We start from the raw sequence: 16910 nt of genomic DNA, 5'->3' as shown, positions 1-16910 counted from the left end.
GCTCCTTCATCCTCTGTGGCAGTCCCTGCCTGTGTCATTCACAGGCTTCATCTGCCCTGAAAACAGTGTGTTGGCCTTGGCTGTAGGGCAGCCTCCAGTGTTTGGCCTGGGAATCGCTGCTGTCTTCTGGAGCGGGGTCAGCACTGTGACTCTGGGCACGGGCAGGGACCTTGTGGCGCAGGCACCTTCACTCACTCGGTGCCATCCTTGGCCTTCTTGTAGGCTCTTTGCAGAGCCAGGACATCCATGGCAATATATGGGCACAGCAAGTGGGAATGGACTGGTGAAATGTCCTGTGGCTTGAAAGGTCCAAGCATGTTGGTGTGGACCCATAACGATATCGCCAGCATTAATTTTGGTGGAAAAAGCAAGCCTCTAAGCTTGTTCATACTTTTATTCAAGATTTTACTAGATCAGTACTGCATGGAGCTGTAACATTTTTCTTCCTGCATTTGGTTCTCCCAAATGAGGATTTATTGTTTCAGGAAGAGATGACTGAGTGGATACAACAGTTCAGGTGCCTAAATTTTGGAGAAAGGAGGAAACGCTTCTTTCCATCTCTTTATAATTAGCTACCTTTCTGGATCTTCCCTTGAAGAGTCTTCACTTCCTTCTACTGATTGTATATGGAATTAAGTTACTTTGAATCACCTCCTGGATTCAGGCACCTACAAATTAGGTGTCTATAAGAGCTGCAAGTGGGGTATGCCCTACATTGGTCTTCCTGAGCTCCTCTCAGAGAGGTCGTTAAATGAGGATTTCCTCTAGTGCCTCCCTTCCTCCTTTCCTCCAGCTCCGGCTGCTCATTTCCCCCCTCCTGGACTTCTCCAGCCCCCAGTCCTTTCTTTTTCATTCAGCAGAGCGCCACAGTAGCTACATTGGCACAGCTGAGGGGCGAAGAAGTCAGGAAAGGAGCAGGAATGAGAGTGAGGGAAGTTCCTGTCTTCACTGTGCCTCTGGGAAGGGCTTTTAGGTTTCCAGCTACGACTCCAGGGCTATAAATACAGATGCTAAACACTTTGTGATTCCCAGGTGATAAGTGTTGTCAAAAGTTTCAAGCATGAGTCTCTAATGTCAGGCAGTGACGCATAAATATGGACCATTAAAATGAGGGCTGCTATTTAGGAGCCAGCACGTGCCATGATCACCAAGGAGTTCAGAGGGAAGAGCTGGAAGTACTTTTCGCCTTAATTATGCCAACAGGCAGACTCTGAATTGCGCCTCCCAGGCTATGCAGTCATGACGAAGGGCGAAAAGCGGCTTCCCCACCGTCCTGACTTGTGCCTGGTGGGCCATGCAAGTGTGGTTTTTGTGGTGGGAGGCTGAAAGCACCGTCTCTTTTTGCTTGTGGCTGGCTCACTGGAGCCAAGCATGAGCTATCCAGCAGGGTATGAACACAGCTAGCAAGCTGCAAGACAAAGCCATTTTCAATAAAGACCCTTTTACTGCCCACACACAGAAAGAAAAGCCCCTTTTTGCTACTCTCATCTCTGTTAGGTCTGAATCAAACCCCTCAAGGTCCGGCAGTCAGGTATGCAGAGCACGTACAGACGGCAAAGCCCCCCCGTATCATTACCCTCTTCCTTTCATAACCACACAGCAGCGTTTGCTTGCAGATCTGAGCTTTGGCAAGACTGTAAAGAACAAAGTCATTTTGTATTAAAGAAATTTCTCCTGACGTCATTTAGCACTCTCAGCCCAACCTGTCTGAGCCATAAGCAATAAAATTGCCCCAGTGCTGCTCTCCTGCTGCAGACCCCTCCGGCAGCCCCAGTGGGTTGTGTCATGGAGGGAGGGAGAGGCCACTCGGTGTTTCTTTGACACTCGTTTTGGTTCCTTTTGAGCTATTTTGGGGGTCTTTCCTGCTTGCTTACAGCCTTTGTGACTTCTCCCTGTGTTGCTGGAGGAGTCGGCTGCTGACTCAGCCGTGCTTCACTCGCAAAGGGGAACCCGAACCAAGGTTTTCCAGAGGCTGGTCTGGCCTCCACCAGCCTCTGCCTGTTCCCATGGGAACCCACGAGCAAGGGAAAAAACCAAGGCGCAAGTTTTGGTTTCAATTCACTTTTTTAACTAGTGCCTTTTCAAAAATCGGTTTCCATAGTGACCGGGAACTGCGGCACCATTGTAAACCTCCAGAAAGCCCAGCGCTGGTGTTAGCCGTAAATTCGGCACTGCAGGCCAGCTTGGGTGCAAAGCTCCCTCCCAGGCCCCGGATGCGTTCGTGCAGGGCTCTGTCTGAGACAGCTTTCGCGCCAACAAGCCAAGCGTTTAGCTGGCCATGGGCTCCACTACGTCTGGGCAGTTCACCTTCACTTCATTACAGGTAAATAATGTAATTCCAAGATGGGAGGTACCTTCTGGCTCATGCCTTGGTTGGCTTTCACTGTAGTCAAGTTTACTTTGCCAGAAAAGGAAAAGCTGGATTTGAAGACAGCTTTCAACCATCATTTCCTCATCCAGATCTCGTGAAAGGACCTAGGACATCTCACGCGAACATATTCCTGCTTTCAGCCCCTTCTTGTCCTTGCCATAACACAGAAGAAAAGCTGCGTTGAGGGAAGTGTGCCGGAGCGGCTCAGGAAAACCACCAGGCTCGACTCAGTTCCAGATGGTGGAGGCTTGCGAGTGATGGACACCGCCACTTCTTCAAAGCGCTCGTTCGTCCTGGCCCTTCGTTACCTCTGAATTATCTTGCAGTCAGTAATACGCAAAGAAATCCAACAACCACAGCACTCCTATGGGTCAAGGCTCAGCTAAAATGACAGGTACACATCAAGTGCTGTGCTACTTCAGCTTTTAGTTCACGTGCGTTATACATGTGTAAGAGGTAGAGAAAAGCACATTCATGTTATATACACAAATCTTACCAACTCTTTCCGTAGGTCTGGATCTTACAGCAGAGAAGGGAGAGGGAAAAAGAGCTACGGTTGCTTCGCAGTTAAAGAATTTCCAACAGAAGCCTTTTTAGTTAAGAAATGCTGCTTTCGCTGCATGATGTTTTTTCCCCCACAAAAAGTGTTTTCTGGAAAAATTTAATTTCTGCCGGCCTCCTCCAGCACCAAATCAAACACCATCCTTTTCCATTTCTATGATAAACTAATATTTCTTCTAAAATATTTTACAATCATTATTCCCTTCCTGCTCTTACTTTTGCTTGCATTTCTATGGAACACTTCTGCAGCTGAGATCACACTCAGTAAAACTGAATCGGATCGGTAACAGATGTAGCTTTTGTTGAAGAAAAAGGTTTTGCATTTTGTTTCCCGCTAAACCATTGGAAATAATATGCCCACTCCCCCCAAAAAAAGTCCTTTTTGTGCAAGTTTTTAACTCAAATGGAAAAGGCCATTTTCTATAGGAAAGAAAACAGAAAGAGAGGAAGATTTTGACCAGTTCTAATAACAGTATTTTTAATGTATGGACAAACATACTGCATCAGCCCAAGGGCTCATCTATCCCATTATCCTGTGTCTGACAGCAGCCAGCTGCGGCAGAGTCCCAGAACAGACCTACGTCCAGTCATATTTGCTTTGTATACTCCCAGTCTCCAGCAACCAGCAGCTCAGGGATTAAGTAATCCAGAGATGGTAACTTTGCAAATATTGCCAGAACAAGCTGAATAAAAAGACATTTAATATGTCTCGATAATTAATACTTAGGTTTCACCAGAACTAACTGTATGAAAAGGGAGGTAGAAGTGCACCAGTCTGATTTACAGTTGTGAATGAAGGCACCGTCTTATAGAGGTATTTTCTATAAGAGATGAAAAATTTCCCTTGCTTCCTTAAGACCTTGGAGTGACCCTACTGAATTGTTAAAATTCCATTAGGAAGTGGCTGATGGGCACATGTGCAATAAATAGCTCCTAAAATCAATGGCAGTCTCGCTGATACAAAATCCCTGTACTGCTTGCTGGCGGTGCTGGTAGTGTATTTCCCTAGGAAATGTAACAGTGTTTGCATTTAAATAAACAGAGCTGTAGAAAACTTTATCTGAACTCATTAGTGACTCAAACTGACTTTAAAGTCATTCAGAAAATGCCTATTGGCCACAGTCAAGACTTTGAGGTGATTAGTGATTTTGGAGACTGTAATTTATGGCAGTCCATCAGAAATACCATAAAACAGGTCAGATTTTCTGAAAATGCTCTGAGAAACAGGTATCTGAGGTATCTTAGACTGCTCACCCAAAGCCACCAGTCACTTCTGAAAACCTTAAGCGAATGGTGCCAGGTTACCACCACTGTAACTGCCAACACAGGGCCTTTCCCCAGGCCATTGCATCGCTCCCCTTCCAGCTCCCGGCTGACCCTCACCCCGTGTGACAGCGTGGTTTCACCATGGGTATAAGCTGACTGAGACCTGAAATGCTGCCAAAGGCTTGATCTCATCCGCCTACCTCCAGCACGTAGTTTTGGGTTGGGCTTGGATCCTTTCTGCATGTTTCTCGCTTATCACAGGCACATTTTTCCTGCCAGATGGTCAGCTAGATTGCTACCATGAGAATATACATTAAAGCACTTGCCCTACTGATGTTCAGTTTAGAAACCTAACCATTTAATTGCGTCATATTTTTACATACCTTCAAGACCAAGACATACCTTCACCTCTTTTTTGTGCATGTTGTAACACAGCAGCTATTAGTTGTAGAGAAACATATGATAACTGAATCAATCACTAGGTAAATCAGAGCTTATTTTGGGGGGTTTTAACCTGGAAAATCAGGCACTTGGGTGAGGAGCAGAAGGTATAATTGAATCAGAACTTTTATTTGAGGTAGGCTGTTCTAGATTATTTGCTTTAAGGGCTTATATTTAATGCTTCTCAATCCGTTTTAATTCATTACATGTCTGTAATAGCTTTAAAGGAGAGTAGAGAGATACAAGAGAGATATAAATTGAAGAAAATGTAGATTTTATGATTAACTTCCATGCTGTAGAACAGAGAATAATAATAATAAAAAACCAAAATATTTTCCCTCTCTATTAATCTTTTTGACAAGATTTGTGTTTTGATGGCTATTAAAATATAATCCAATCATAAACAAGTAAAGTCCCACAATGGACCTGCAATTTGCATCCTGCTTTGCTATACACATGCTCATCTCCACAAATATTACCTTTTCCATACACATGTACAAACACACACACACAGCATTTATTAGGCCCAAAGAGCAAATTGATTTTATGTCTGGGAAGAAAACTTTCAAATATAAAGTCTCTAAATAGACAGTGTGTTGTCTTTCTGGATTGGTAAACATCCTGAAAAAGTGCTCTCAAGTGGCATGGATTTGTAGTGCCTCGCCTTTATTTCCCTGTGATGTTAATTATGAATATGTGATGTTAATTATGAATTATGTAATTATTTAAATACTCTGCAAGGATCACAGAGACAGATAATGGGAAGAGGCAGGAGTGCAGCTGAGTAAATGAGAACAGCTTAGGAAAGAGGAAGGGAGAACAATAGTTCTAAGTAAGAATATAATTCCCCATCGAGTAACAGCGAATTTAATGCTGAATATGCAAATAGGATATGCCAATGAACTAATGATAAGATAGCAAGGCTCTGATGCTGCAATTGCTTGTGTACAGTCATTGCATCCTCAGGGTCTAGGTGTTTATTTGCTTCACAGATTCATACTCTGCTCTTGACCTAACTCCCATTAACATTAGGGGAATTGCTGTCATGAGGGAAGCAAAGGCAATTTCTGGATTTATCTAGGCTTCAAGAAATAAATCTATATAAAAAGGAAACAGCTCAGTATTTCTTCATATGTAGGGGGAAACATCAGATTACCTGATATGAAAAGAAAATCCTGGACAGACAGCATCAGGCACCGGCACAGTGATGCATATGCAAACCAGAAACGGGCCTAAACAGAGACGGATGTGACAAAATAGGCACTCTCTAGAAATCCACACTGGACAAATCCCATGGCACGAACGCCGCTGTCCTGGGCTCCAGGGAGCACCATGCTCAGAGCAGCCAGCAAGGAGCCGACCTGGGAGCCCCTCACGCGGATGAGTCTTATGCAAAATGTTTCCAGCACTCGATCACATGCCAACATCCACAGACCCTTGCACTGCGAATGCAATCACTTTATGGAAGAGCTTCATGGTGGAAACTATCTGTTTTGGATGTGTTTGAGCGGTGTCTAGCAAAGTCAAGCCAAGTTGTGGAGATTTTGCTTACAGATTTCAGGCTGGGGCTGCTGGAGTCCATGGAAGGATGTTTCCTCAGCAGGAGAGTAGACTGGTGGAAAAGAATACAGAGAGGGGAAGAAAAAGCGCCAAGGTATTACTGAAATTTATGGCTGCTACTTTTATAAAGAACCAACACACTCGCATGAGCCACGGGGCTACGTGCAGTAGCATGGACAATGTGGGATCCTTCAGAAAAAAATTGGCTGCATAGCAGCCTTGCTGAAGATGGGACTTTTCCTTTTTTTTTTTTTTTTTTTTTACTTTGCTTCCCTTTGCTTTCCTTTTTTTTTTCCTCCCCCCAGAGACCACAAACATTGCCCACAGAATCATTTTCAGCCACCAACATGCTTTTGTGATACCCAATCACCATAAATTTATGCTCACATTATTACTGCTCTCTGTTTGCCTACTGAAGGTGAGTTAAAAATAACTCCCCCCCCCCCCAAATTAAAACTATATATTTTTAAATCCATGGAGTTGTTGTTTGTCAGAACAAAATGCTGTGATGAGCCACATGAGATTTCTCTTGCCTGAACTAATCAGGAGAAGAGACAGCAAAGGAGGAATCTAGGCACTGGAGCAACACCAGCCAAAAAAAAAGGGGGGGAGGGGGAAGAAGAAGGAAAAGAAAGCACGGTGTGCACAAACTAAGACAAATTGCATCATGTTATCATGCCGCTGCATGGTCTGCCACTGTACCCTGTATTCCTTTTGCTTGCTTTATCTGTTGTTTGGGGTGCTGTTTCTCCAGTGGGAGTGGGTTTGTGCTGGGACCTGCTCTATGCCTGCTCTCATTTAGGTAAAAGGTAAAATATTACTATTATTTCCAAACTCTTAAGCTATACTCCAAGGTATCCCTAACTTAAGGGAAATTACCTGTCCTTGATGTGGCACTTATTTTGACCCTGGAAAAATGGACATCGTCCTGTGAATAACCCTACGAGTGACCTGAAATGAACCTACTATTAAATAAGCCAAGAAACCTATTTTCACCTCATATTCAGGTTGCAAAATCTTTATCATGGGAGTCAGCTCTTCATTACATACAAATACCATATTTGCAGCGTTAGGACTTTTAAATCTCTATTATTAAAAGATTTGTGAGAGGCAGCTGTCAGGAAATCAAAAAGGGTCAAAACTCCCTCTGTTAAGTGAAACTAATGGGATAGAGTTTCCCAGTACCTGTTTGAGATGGGGAAGTCAGGACATGCACACAATTTCCCCTTCACTTCCTGCAGGCTTCTTCATGCTAATTACACGGTGTCAAAACCTGTCCCCAAACATTAATGTATTTTGAATGTTTGCATAAATGACAGAAGTTCTTGATTTGCTAGACCAGGCTAAGCTTCAACTAGTAACCAGTGAAGGCAAATATTGCTAGAAAAAAATTAATGAATGCAAAGCTGCATACATTGCCTCCAGCTTTGGAGCAGCAGAGACAATATCCGAACGCAAACGGATGGGAACATGCACGCACCCACCGTGCTGCCTGGCTTCTTGCTTCAATAAAGGCCAGAATAAGCAGACGAAGAGTTTGGCTGAGGATCAGGGAGTAGATTTTTTCGGAGGTATTTAGATGCCAAGACGTATTCAAGTGCCTTAAAGGATTTTCAACAGTGATTAGGAACCCAAGTTCTGAGAGTCCATCAGTCCTCCTGAAAATCCCATACGGTATCAAATTAACCGCATCTTTTAATATCTAAATACTTCTAGCTCTGTCTCCCTATGCTGCTCCCGTTAGAGACCATTCCCCTTGATTTCAGCAGGGCGAAGCCTCTGTTGTGAAAAGCTATGAAATTTCTTCCTACTGTCTAGTTCACTTAGTTCCCTGAAGAAGGAAAAGCTTATCCTGCTCTTATTGCCACACTGAAATGTTACTGCCCTGTGAACTATTTTAGCTGAAATTGTAATAACGGTACTCAATATCCTGGCTGTGACCACATGGGTTTTTGCCGTAGGAAGAACCGTTTCCTTTTATTTCATTCAGGTTTACTTGTCACAGATTTCACTCCAATGACTCCTTGATCTGATAGTGCAGATTTGCAGTTTCTTTTTCTGGTGGAAATCCTTCTCAGACTGGTAAATGATGCAAAGGCTTCAGTGTACATCCCAGTTACATCAGATGGTGATGGGCCAGATGCTACCCTCTCTCTATTTACATGTCTCTATTGATACAAATTGGGTTGCCTCTGTGTAAACTCAGGACTGCTGTTTGCATACATTATGTCCTCAGAAACATAATACTAATCTATTGCACAAAGATTGCAAAAGATTTGCACAGGTCTTTTTTTAAATTTATAGAAGAAAATGTTCCCTTGATGTGATAAATGCTGAACACGACCTCTGCTCAGACTACAAATAGCAAATTACTTAATCATCTTCTATTTAAGTACCTACTTGTTTTGCTATGAAGCAAAACTTTCGAGCAAGATGATATTACATTTAAAGCGGCTTCCTGCATCCTTAAATATTAATCTCCAAAGTAAAAATAGATTGAAGGTAGTCCCAGGGTCACTCTAATAAGATTGAGCTGCCGCGTCCTGCTCTCTAGTATCCCCGATTATATGTTCCCGGCCTCGTCTTTGCGCCAATACTAACATTTTTGCAGCTTCTCGGTGGGCCTGGCACGAGGACAGGGACGGGAACGGGAGCTGGGAGGGAGAGGGCAGGCAGGGACCTGCTCCTAGGTCGCATGGGGACATCGGCAGCCACAGGGCAGCAGGGAGAGCCCAGGAGAATAGCCTTTGTCTGCAGCAGAACGGCGAAACCGTCTTTAAAAGCACCTGCACGTGTGAAGATGGAGAAGGCTGGAAGCATCTGGGGGCGGCTGTGAAACGAGAGGAGACCCTGGAGAGGGGAAACCAGAGCAGGGGGGTGGCGAGGACGAGCAGAAAGAGAGGGAGGCCGGAGGGGTCTGCAAAAGGGGCAGGCAGAGGAGAAAGGGCAGAGGCGTGAGAGCTGATGCAGGGGGTCACAGGAGGGAGAAGGAGCGAGAAAGGCCAGGGCTGGAGGTGTGCAGGCACCAAGGGATGGAGGGAGGCTGTGTGGGCTACACCGGCACATCCCGAGAGGAAGTGAAAAGGGAAGGACGCCTGAGAAGGGGCACAACGGGGACTTTGCTGCCCTGGGCCCGGTGCCTGGCACTGCCGCCAGGACCTGGCGGCGCCGACACCGATGCCAACAGCTCCACATGCAAGGGGCAAAGGACGGGTAACCAGGTGCGGCGAGGGGAAAGATGATAAACTGACGGCTTGGGGCTGGGATGCCGCTCTGGGCAACGCCGCGGGCGGGAGGGAAAGCCCAGGAAGCCCCCGGCTGCAAGGGGGCAGCAGTGGAGCAGGCGCTACCTCGGGCGGACCCGGGTGGGCACGTGCTTCATGCACCAGCCGGCGTTACCGTCTTTTCCGCGTCCTCCCTCATGCCGCTCCCGAGCTCGTCCTTTGCTGTGGAAATGCCGCTGGCTCCTCCGGGCAGGTGGCCACTTCCCATGGGGAAGCCGAGGCATGGAGCGGCGAAAGGGCTCTCGCTAGGCCGCGCCGGCAGCAAACCTCCAGGAACGCGTCGCGTCTCCCCAAAAACTGCAACTCGCGGGCCGTTGGGTGATGGGGAACGGCCGGCCACGAGGGCGTCGGGGCGGCCTGCGCGCGGGCGGAAAAGAGGATGAGGTACTGCACGGGACTGCTGCGCCGCGGGCGAGCCAGGCCCTGGAGGCTCCGAGGCCTGGGGCACCCCCAGCTTGCCATCAGCGCGGGAGAGGGGCACGGCCCTGCTGCAGGCCAGGGGCACGGCCGCACGGCGGGACCCGGGCAGCCCCGAGCGCCTCGGGGAGAGCAGGGAGCCAGAAGGGAGCCAGGACAGGAGTCTCGAGGCCGAGCCTGCGGGGGCAGCCACGCTCAGCCCAACGGCAGCAAATCCCCCGCCGCCATTTGCCCCCTGCCCACCCCCGCCCCGCCCCTGCCCCCGGGGGGCGGGGCCGGTCCCGCCCCGCCCCGCCCCGCCGCCCTCTCCCCGCAGCGCACTCGCCGCGGCACCCCCCCTCCAGTGACGTCACCGCGTTGTAAAAAAACGTCCCGGCCGCCCGGCCGGCGGGAGGCGAGGTGGGTGCGCGCACCGACTGACCGATCGGCTAGCGGACAGACGGACGGACACGCGCCGCCGACATGGTGTCCCCTGTCACCGTGGTGAGTGCGGGCCGGGCGGCGGGACCCGTCCCGCGGGAGGCGTTGGAGGGCGCAGCCGCCTTCCCAACCCCCCGGTGCCGTTCCCCCCACCCGCCCCCCCCGCGCGGAGCGGCCGTTGGCGGCCGTTGGCGACGGGGGCCGCAGCCCCCCGGCGCCATGTTGCGCCCCGCGGGCGGGCCGGGCCGTCGCCGCCGGCCCCGGGGCGGGTGGTGCCCGCGGGGCCGATGCTCGGCGGGGCCACGGCGCAGCTGTTGCTCCAGCGGTGCGCCCGCCCGCCCGCCCGCCCGGGCGCTTTCTCACCTCCGCCCCCTTCTCCTGATCGAGCGCTTCTCGAGGTACCGGCTTCGTGTCGCTGCGGCGGTCCGGCTTCCGCGCGGCTCCAGCCTTGCCGCGCAGGTGACAGCTCGGGCTGGCCTCCGCGCCCGGAGCCGCCCGCGGTGACGCCTGGCTTCTGCTGCGCGGTCCGTGGCCGGCTGACGGGGACCGGGCGGGCGGGAAGCGGCCTCCCGCTGCCCGTGCCGGCTTCTGGAGGCCACCGCGGCACGCAGCCCTTTCCGGGACCGAGCAGCCTCCCACCGGGACTTCGCCTCCCCTGAGAAGCCAGTCTTGCTCTTCCACCATCCGATGGCATGAGACAGGGATGGCATCACCTGTCTGTCTCATGGGGGAGTCATGAAGCTTAATTAACACCACCAGCAATAAGGTAGCAACTCGCTGCTTGTCCTTTAGCGGAGGACAGGAACAGGCTTATGCTTGTGGTGGCACAGCTGGATTGATGGGGTGATGCTAATAGATGAAGTAGTTGTGGCTTGTGCCAGGCTGGCCCAGTGATCCCAGACCCTGCAGGTGAAGGGGAGGTGTTGCTGTACTGACAGAGGACAAAACGCTTTCACCCAGAGGACAAAACGCTTTCACCCAGGACAGGAGAGAAGCTGTGCTGTTAAATGCACCGCTTTGCATGTTCCTCTTTCTAGAAAGGGAGGGATTTGGGTGAATACCCCAACAACATGTGCTATAAGAATAGCAAAGTGTTGGTGGGAAAGTTGCCTTGTGCTCTCACTGCAGCACCAAACACCTATTGCTGGTATCCTGATGTCCCTGCAGATTCATTATCGTCCTGTTATGAGATATTTTGGTTAACAGCTAGTCCAGGTTGCAGCAACTCCATTGTGCTTTTCCTCACAGGTAGAAATCCTGTCCTTTCCCCTCCCTAATACACAAAGCCAGGGTTCAAAACTTCTACAGTTCTTAGTTAGTTCTGTACAACAGCTTGTATTGTCTGATACTTCAGATCAATTTTCCCCCCAGTCATTAACATGTAGCTGGTAAGTTCATCAGCAGCTTGTGGGTGATTTTTATCTTTAGAGACAGAGGGAAATAGCTTGTAAATTATATCATGGGAATGCCAACACTTTTTTTTTAAGCTTCCCTCTCATGCTCTTCACAAATAAATGAAGAGGTTTGGTATCTTTGTGCTTCTGTTCCATAAACTAAATTCATCCTCAAGTAATGGTCCTCATTACAGTGAATTTAATGCTGGTACCTCAGAAGTGAGATCTTATGCTGGGACAATATTGGAATGGGTCAACAATTGGCAGAATTTGTTTCATAATTTAAAGGAAACAGTACTTGGCTCTTAAGGCCAGTGGATCAGGGTAGTCTTGCAGAGTGTATTTCAACTAAACTTTGAGAAGGCAAGTGACTAAAGCACAGCTATGTGCTGGGAATGGCATATGTTTTTTGGGCCAGAAGGCTGTACCTACACCAGGAATTACAGCTCAGGAAGGTAATTCAGGGAAAACCAAAAGAGTGCTTTCTTTGCTTGAGCTTTATGGTGCATAACAACACGTTTCTGCTCTGGCTTAATCCCTGATATACCAACTTGCTGCCTTCACCAAAGGCAACTAGCATAGGCATGAAGCCTGTGGAGCGCTGGAGGGATGATGACACTAGGAGCCGTGACTAGAGCTGCAGTTGTTTCCCATGGCCGTGGAAGTGGGAGAGAAGGGTTTTAGCAAGCGCTAATCTGCCCCTCCAAAGAGCTCATAGAAAAGAGTTGCCAGCCTTTGTAGCCATAAAGGAGCACTTCTTTGCAGATGACCTTTTCAGATTGCTCTCCTTCAGAAGGAGTGCAGTGTGCTGCCCTGGTTGTGCTACGGCCCACAAAGGGCTGGCTGAAACCACATTGTGCAACGCAGTGCGCTGCCTAGGAGCATGGCGCAGCCCCTGCACAGCTGCCAGCTGGAGCTGTGTGGGGGCAAGAAGCAGGCCAGCCCTATGGCTGCTGGGCTCCCTCTGGCGAGTCGCTTGCTGAAGGGAGCACCGAAGAGCAATCTGTCTGGTTGCAGCGAGGTGCCACCCTTGCAGCCTGGGCCTTATCTCTGTAGCACAGTACCTTGTGCTACGTACATGGACCAGATGTTTGGAGCCAGCATGGATCTCTCTGCTACAGCTTATGCTGGGGATGCTATCTGTGGGGGCAGCACCAAGTTAGCCAGAGAAATTCATTTGTCTACAGTGCAAGTCCTCTCCCAGTATCTTGCAGCATCAGTATCAGTGGAGAAGATGTGAGAAAAGCACAGCTGAGAGCAACATGATTTTTCTCCCAATTCTCAAGCCTATGGCCTTTGTACATAAATGCAGCAGATGGCTGTGACTACTTGGATGCAACATGGTTTCCTGTGTCTCCCCTACTTTCCTTCTTTAAGATAGTCTTACAAGAAATGTAGCAGTTTACTTAAAACACTGAGCTGTAGGTCTGCTGTGCAGCTGACGGCTGGAAGAAACCATGCAAGGAGGCGCAAACCATGGAGAGGCAGCTACACAGAGATAGAGGGGTAAGACTGCTTGTTAGTGCTGGCTGCCAGGTGTGCATCACGGCCTGGGGGATGTGGTGTGCCTGCACCATGTGCAAGGAGAGACCTCAACATCTTGCACAGAGCTAGCCAAGCTGTTGCCTGTGGTGCTGTGAAATTCAGATGTGCCGAGAGGCAGTGTGCCCACAAAAACAAGAGGCCTGGATGAAATACCTTTTGAGGTACTGCATCATGTCCTCCGCTGGGATAAAGGTCTGGGGTCCCACTGACACCAGAGTCCAGACTTGTATGGGGGTTGGCTGTGACAGAGAGGATTCATCTGCCTGCAGGTCCTGCTGCAGCTGGTGAGCAATGCCTGGTCTGGTTGGAAGTGACCTTGGAGGGAAGCTTTCTTCACTTATCCCGGTAGACAAATAGGAGCATCCTGCTCAAAAATGATTCTTGATATTGCTAAAGCATTCCTCTGCACAAGCCCTGTATGCCTCTCTGATGTCTCCTTGCTGTCTCCTACCTGTTATGCTGCAGTGGGGAGCAGCTTGGTGGCTCCTGAGCACCCCTGCCTGTAGCAGGTTGGGAAAGTTGGTGGGGCTGCGAGAATCCCAAAGCCTGTGTGTGTGGGTTAAATGCACCAGCCAATGTCATGGGAAAGGATACAATGTGGGAGGTGGCGGTGGGGAAGGGGAGAAAAGCACAAAGGGATTTGGAGTAAGAGCTGTTTTTTCTGCATAGAGCAGGGTGGTCTGAAAGCCTGCAGTTGGAGCGCAATACTAAGCAGTGCATTTCCTTCATGGATATGTGAGGTTTGATTCCCTTCTTGTACAGTCACCATTGGTCCTGTCTTAATAGAAATTCCTCCTGAGACTGCCTCATTAGTGATTTTTGTCCTATTTTTTTCCTAGCAGTTAAGAAGTTTTTAGTGTGGGGTTGTGGGAGATGACCCTTGCCCTGAGGACCTCTCTGTGCCCAGCAGGCATCATGATCACAGGGGCTGCAAGTGTGGAGAATGGGATGAGCCCAAAGACATGCAGTTATTCTGGTGTCCATATAATGCTACATATTCAAAGGGACCCTATTTTTTCCCTAAAGTTAGGGCTAAACTACAAAGTAGAGGGGTTCACACATCACCTCAAGGAAAACAGGCCATATCAAAGATATTATGTAGCTGTAAATAGGTCTCTTTTTGGGGGTGGGGGCTATAGGTTATATTGGTGTTTCTCTTTGAGGAAGGTGAACTCTACAGGCTCTCATCCCGACATTCCCTCTGTTTCTGATGCAGTCCTGTGTGTGGGAAGGAGGTGAAGCACTCCTGTGCCCCTGTTGGCAACAGCTTTTGCCCAGAAGCCATATATTAACAATCCCCATTCCTTCCCTTTCCTCTTCCTTTCCTTGTATCCTCAAACAGAGAGCTGGGGAGGGGAGAGAAAAGGTTGTTTTGGCAGCACTGAACAAGTCAAGCCCTCAGCCCCTTCCCCTCCCAGGTGGGAAGCAGCCAGCAAACCTCCTGCCCAGAAACAGCCCTTGTCAATCCCCCGAGACAGATGAGTGAATGCGAGATGTCACCATGGGGGAGTATGAAGGTCACTTACAAAAACTGGGCCAAAAAAACCTGACAAAGTCATGATATGGAAAAGTATTCATTGGTAACAAGTATTGAACAGAGCAGGAAAATTTGGGTGGGCATCATTTGAGGTTTCTGAGGAAGGGTCAAATGGTGCTGTGATCCAGATGAATACAGAAACCCTGACGTGCGTTGCATTGCTTAGAGATTCTGTGCTATTGCCCCACTGAGCAAAAACCTGTGCTGATTTATTCCAGTTAGAGCTCAGAAGAGTGTTACATGCCATTACTTATTTTTTAAGACTAAATTTGTATGTTCTTACTATGACATTGTCATTCTTTGTTGTAGTTGTTGCTATGACAGGCTGATTTTAGGTATGGGTAACTGAGACTGGAGGGCTAGGATGTGCAGGCTTCTTTGAATGCTCTTCCCAGTCCTAGTGTTGTTGTGTTAAGTGGTTAGTGCTGATCGCAGTTGCAGGCTGTGCTGTAAATTAAAGGCTTCATTAACTCAAATGTATTGCTCAAGTCTCACATGCCTGTTGTTCCAAGTGTGCTTTGTGTATTAAGATTATGGGTCCAGTTCAGAAGCCTTTACTTGCACATAATTCATTTTAATAGACAGAGGTGCAGTTCTTCTATTCTCATTTCCTATTCAAGTATCTATATCCAAAATACACAGAGTGTGACAGAAGCCAAAGTTATCTTTCTCTGTGGGTGACTGCATAATTCTGTGGAAATAATAACTCCAGTGAAATTAGACTCTTAGAAAAAGATGGCATCTGGCACCCATCTTCTACTAGCATGTGGAAACTCTCGAACAGAGAAAAGATTATTAGTTACATAACCCTCCCCCCACCCCAGGCCTAAGTGGATACTGTATAGCACTCAATTTTTCTACTGCCCTTCTTCTCACGCAAATGGCCAATAGATTTGTAATTACTGTAGAGATGTAGATTTTGCTTACTGTGGCATGCCTGAAATGAAGGTGACCGTTATTGCTTCTAGCCCGTGTGTGCCCTTTCTGTATCTATTACTTATACTGCCATAATCTGAATAGCATTTTAGCTAATGGCAGATTTCTGGATGACAAGTGTGTCAGTCTGGGCCATCCCTCCATGTGATGCTGAACTTGAACAAGTATCCAGGTAACGAGGAGCAGAAGGTGGTTTCTAGGAGGGCGAGTATGCTGAGGGAAGAGATGATTACATGCCACCAGAGCTGAAAGGTGGTAGGTGGGCTGGCTGAGAGCTTTCCTGTCTTGCATACCTCATTGGTCCATGTCTTGAAGGTTTCAAGAGTGCTGGGATGGAAAGGATTTTGGATACCTGCAGAGAGCCTGGGGGCTTACACTGCAGACCATGACCAAGAATTGCCAGTTAGCATCAGGTGTTGGATTTCCAATTATGTTTCAAAATGAGTGCATTTATGGTAGCGGCAGGTACCTCTGAGTTGTTGCTTAAGATTTAGGGTAAGTCTGAAGTTGAACCAGCTGCACATATTACAGCACATACTAGGTATGTGGGCAGATCCTCAGCCTTATGCAAGTCACTCTGTCTCCCATGACTTCAGCAGAGCTGGGCTTATACCAGCTGAGAGCCTAGGACAGTAGCTTGGCCACTGTATTCCCTATTTGCTTGTGACTTTTGGCATAAATCAGAGCTGACCAGGGTGCTTGGATATGAATCCTGACTTGTGCCCCCTTGCAAGGGGGACTAAGCAAGTTGCATGGCTTTTCTCTGCAACCCTGGCAAAAAATGAGTATGCCAAAAAGCTTATCAGTTAACTGATGTTTGTGAATCTTTCAGGGTTATTTGTTGGCTAATGTTCCATGCATGCATGGACTTGCACCCTTGATCTGAAGGGCATAACCCATGTAAGCAGCTGCACACTTATTTGTGAGTGCAGTCACTGTTTGCATCTGCGGCCTGATTCCAGCAGAGGTATTGCAGGTGAAGCCTTTGATGCATTGGTGTGAGTCCTGGAAGTGCACAGGTTAGTGTTTGTGCAGGTTAGCGTTTGCCCCTGCCCACCTGGGCTGCCCTTCATTTGTTGATCTGCTGTGAAAGTCCAATTCATCTGCCTGTAGTTTGTGTCTGACACCGGCTTGTTCAGGTCACAAAGTCTTGGCACAGGAATAAATACTGGAAGTAA

At 48.4% G+C, this 16910-nt stretch overlaps 1 protein-coding gene and 1 long non-coding RNA gene across 5 annotated transcripts in view; one reads left to right on the top strand and one right to left on the bottom strand.

Moving 5' to 3' along the window:
• Positions 1 to 2003: 2003 nt before the first annotated feature.
• LOC136992067 (uncharacterized) lies at positions 2004 to 10129 on the bottom strand. 2 transcript variants are annotated; one of them, XR_010884065.1, is made up of 3 exons: positions 9599 to 10129; positions 5796 to 6251; positions 2004 to 2753 (listed from the first exon to the last, which is right to left on the bottom strand). It is a non-coding gene; the product is annotated as an uncharacterized lncRNA (long non-coding RNA). The 2 variants fall into 2 exon arrangements; XR_010884064.1 differs by lacking the exon at positions 2004 to 2753 and having other exon boundaries at positions 4897 to 6251.
• Positions 10130 to 10290: 161 nt separating this feature from the next.
• Positions 10291 to 16910, top strand: part of TMEM86A (transmembrane protein 86A) — a 30508-nt gene continuing 23888 nt past the window's right edge. For all 3 annotated transcript variants that reach the window (XR_010884063.1, XM_067296035.1, XM_067296034.1), the window contains exon 1: positions 10291 to 10383. Coding sequence is in view for 2 of the 3 variants with exons in the window: in XM_067296035.1 (XP_067152136.1) it covers positions 10363 to 10383 (21 nt within the window). In the remaining variant the exon portion in view is untranslated. The remainder of the gene's footprint in view (positions 10384 to 16910) is intronic.

Source organism: Apteryx mantelli, chromosome 4 (genome assembly GCF_036417845.1).
Source record: "Apteryx mantelli isolate bAptMan1 chromosome 4, bAptMan1.hap1, whole genome shotgun sequence".
Lineage (NCBI taxonomy): Eukaryota > Metazoa > Chordata > Aves > Apterygiformes > Apterygidae > Apteryx > Apteryx mantelli.
Note: the sequence above shows the minus strand (reverse complement) of the source record. Positions and strands in the feature narration are given on the sequence as shown.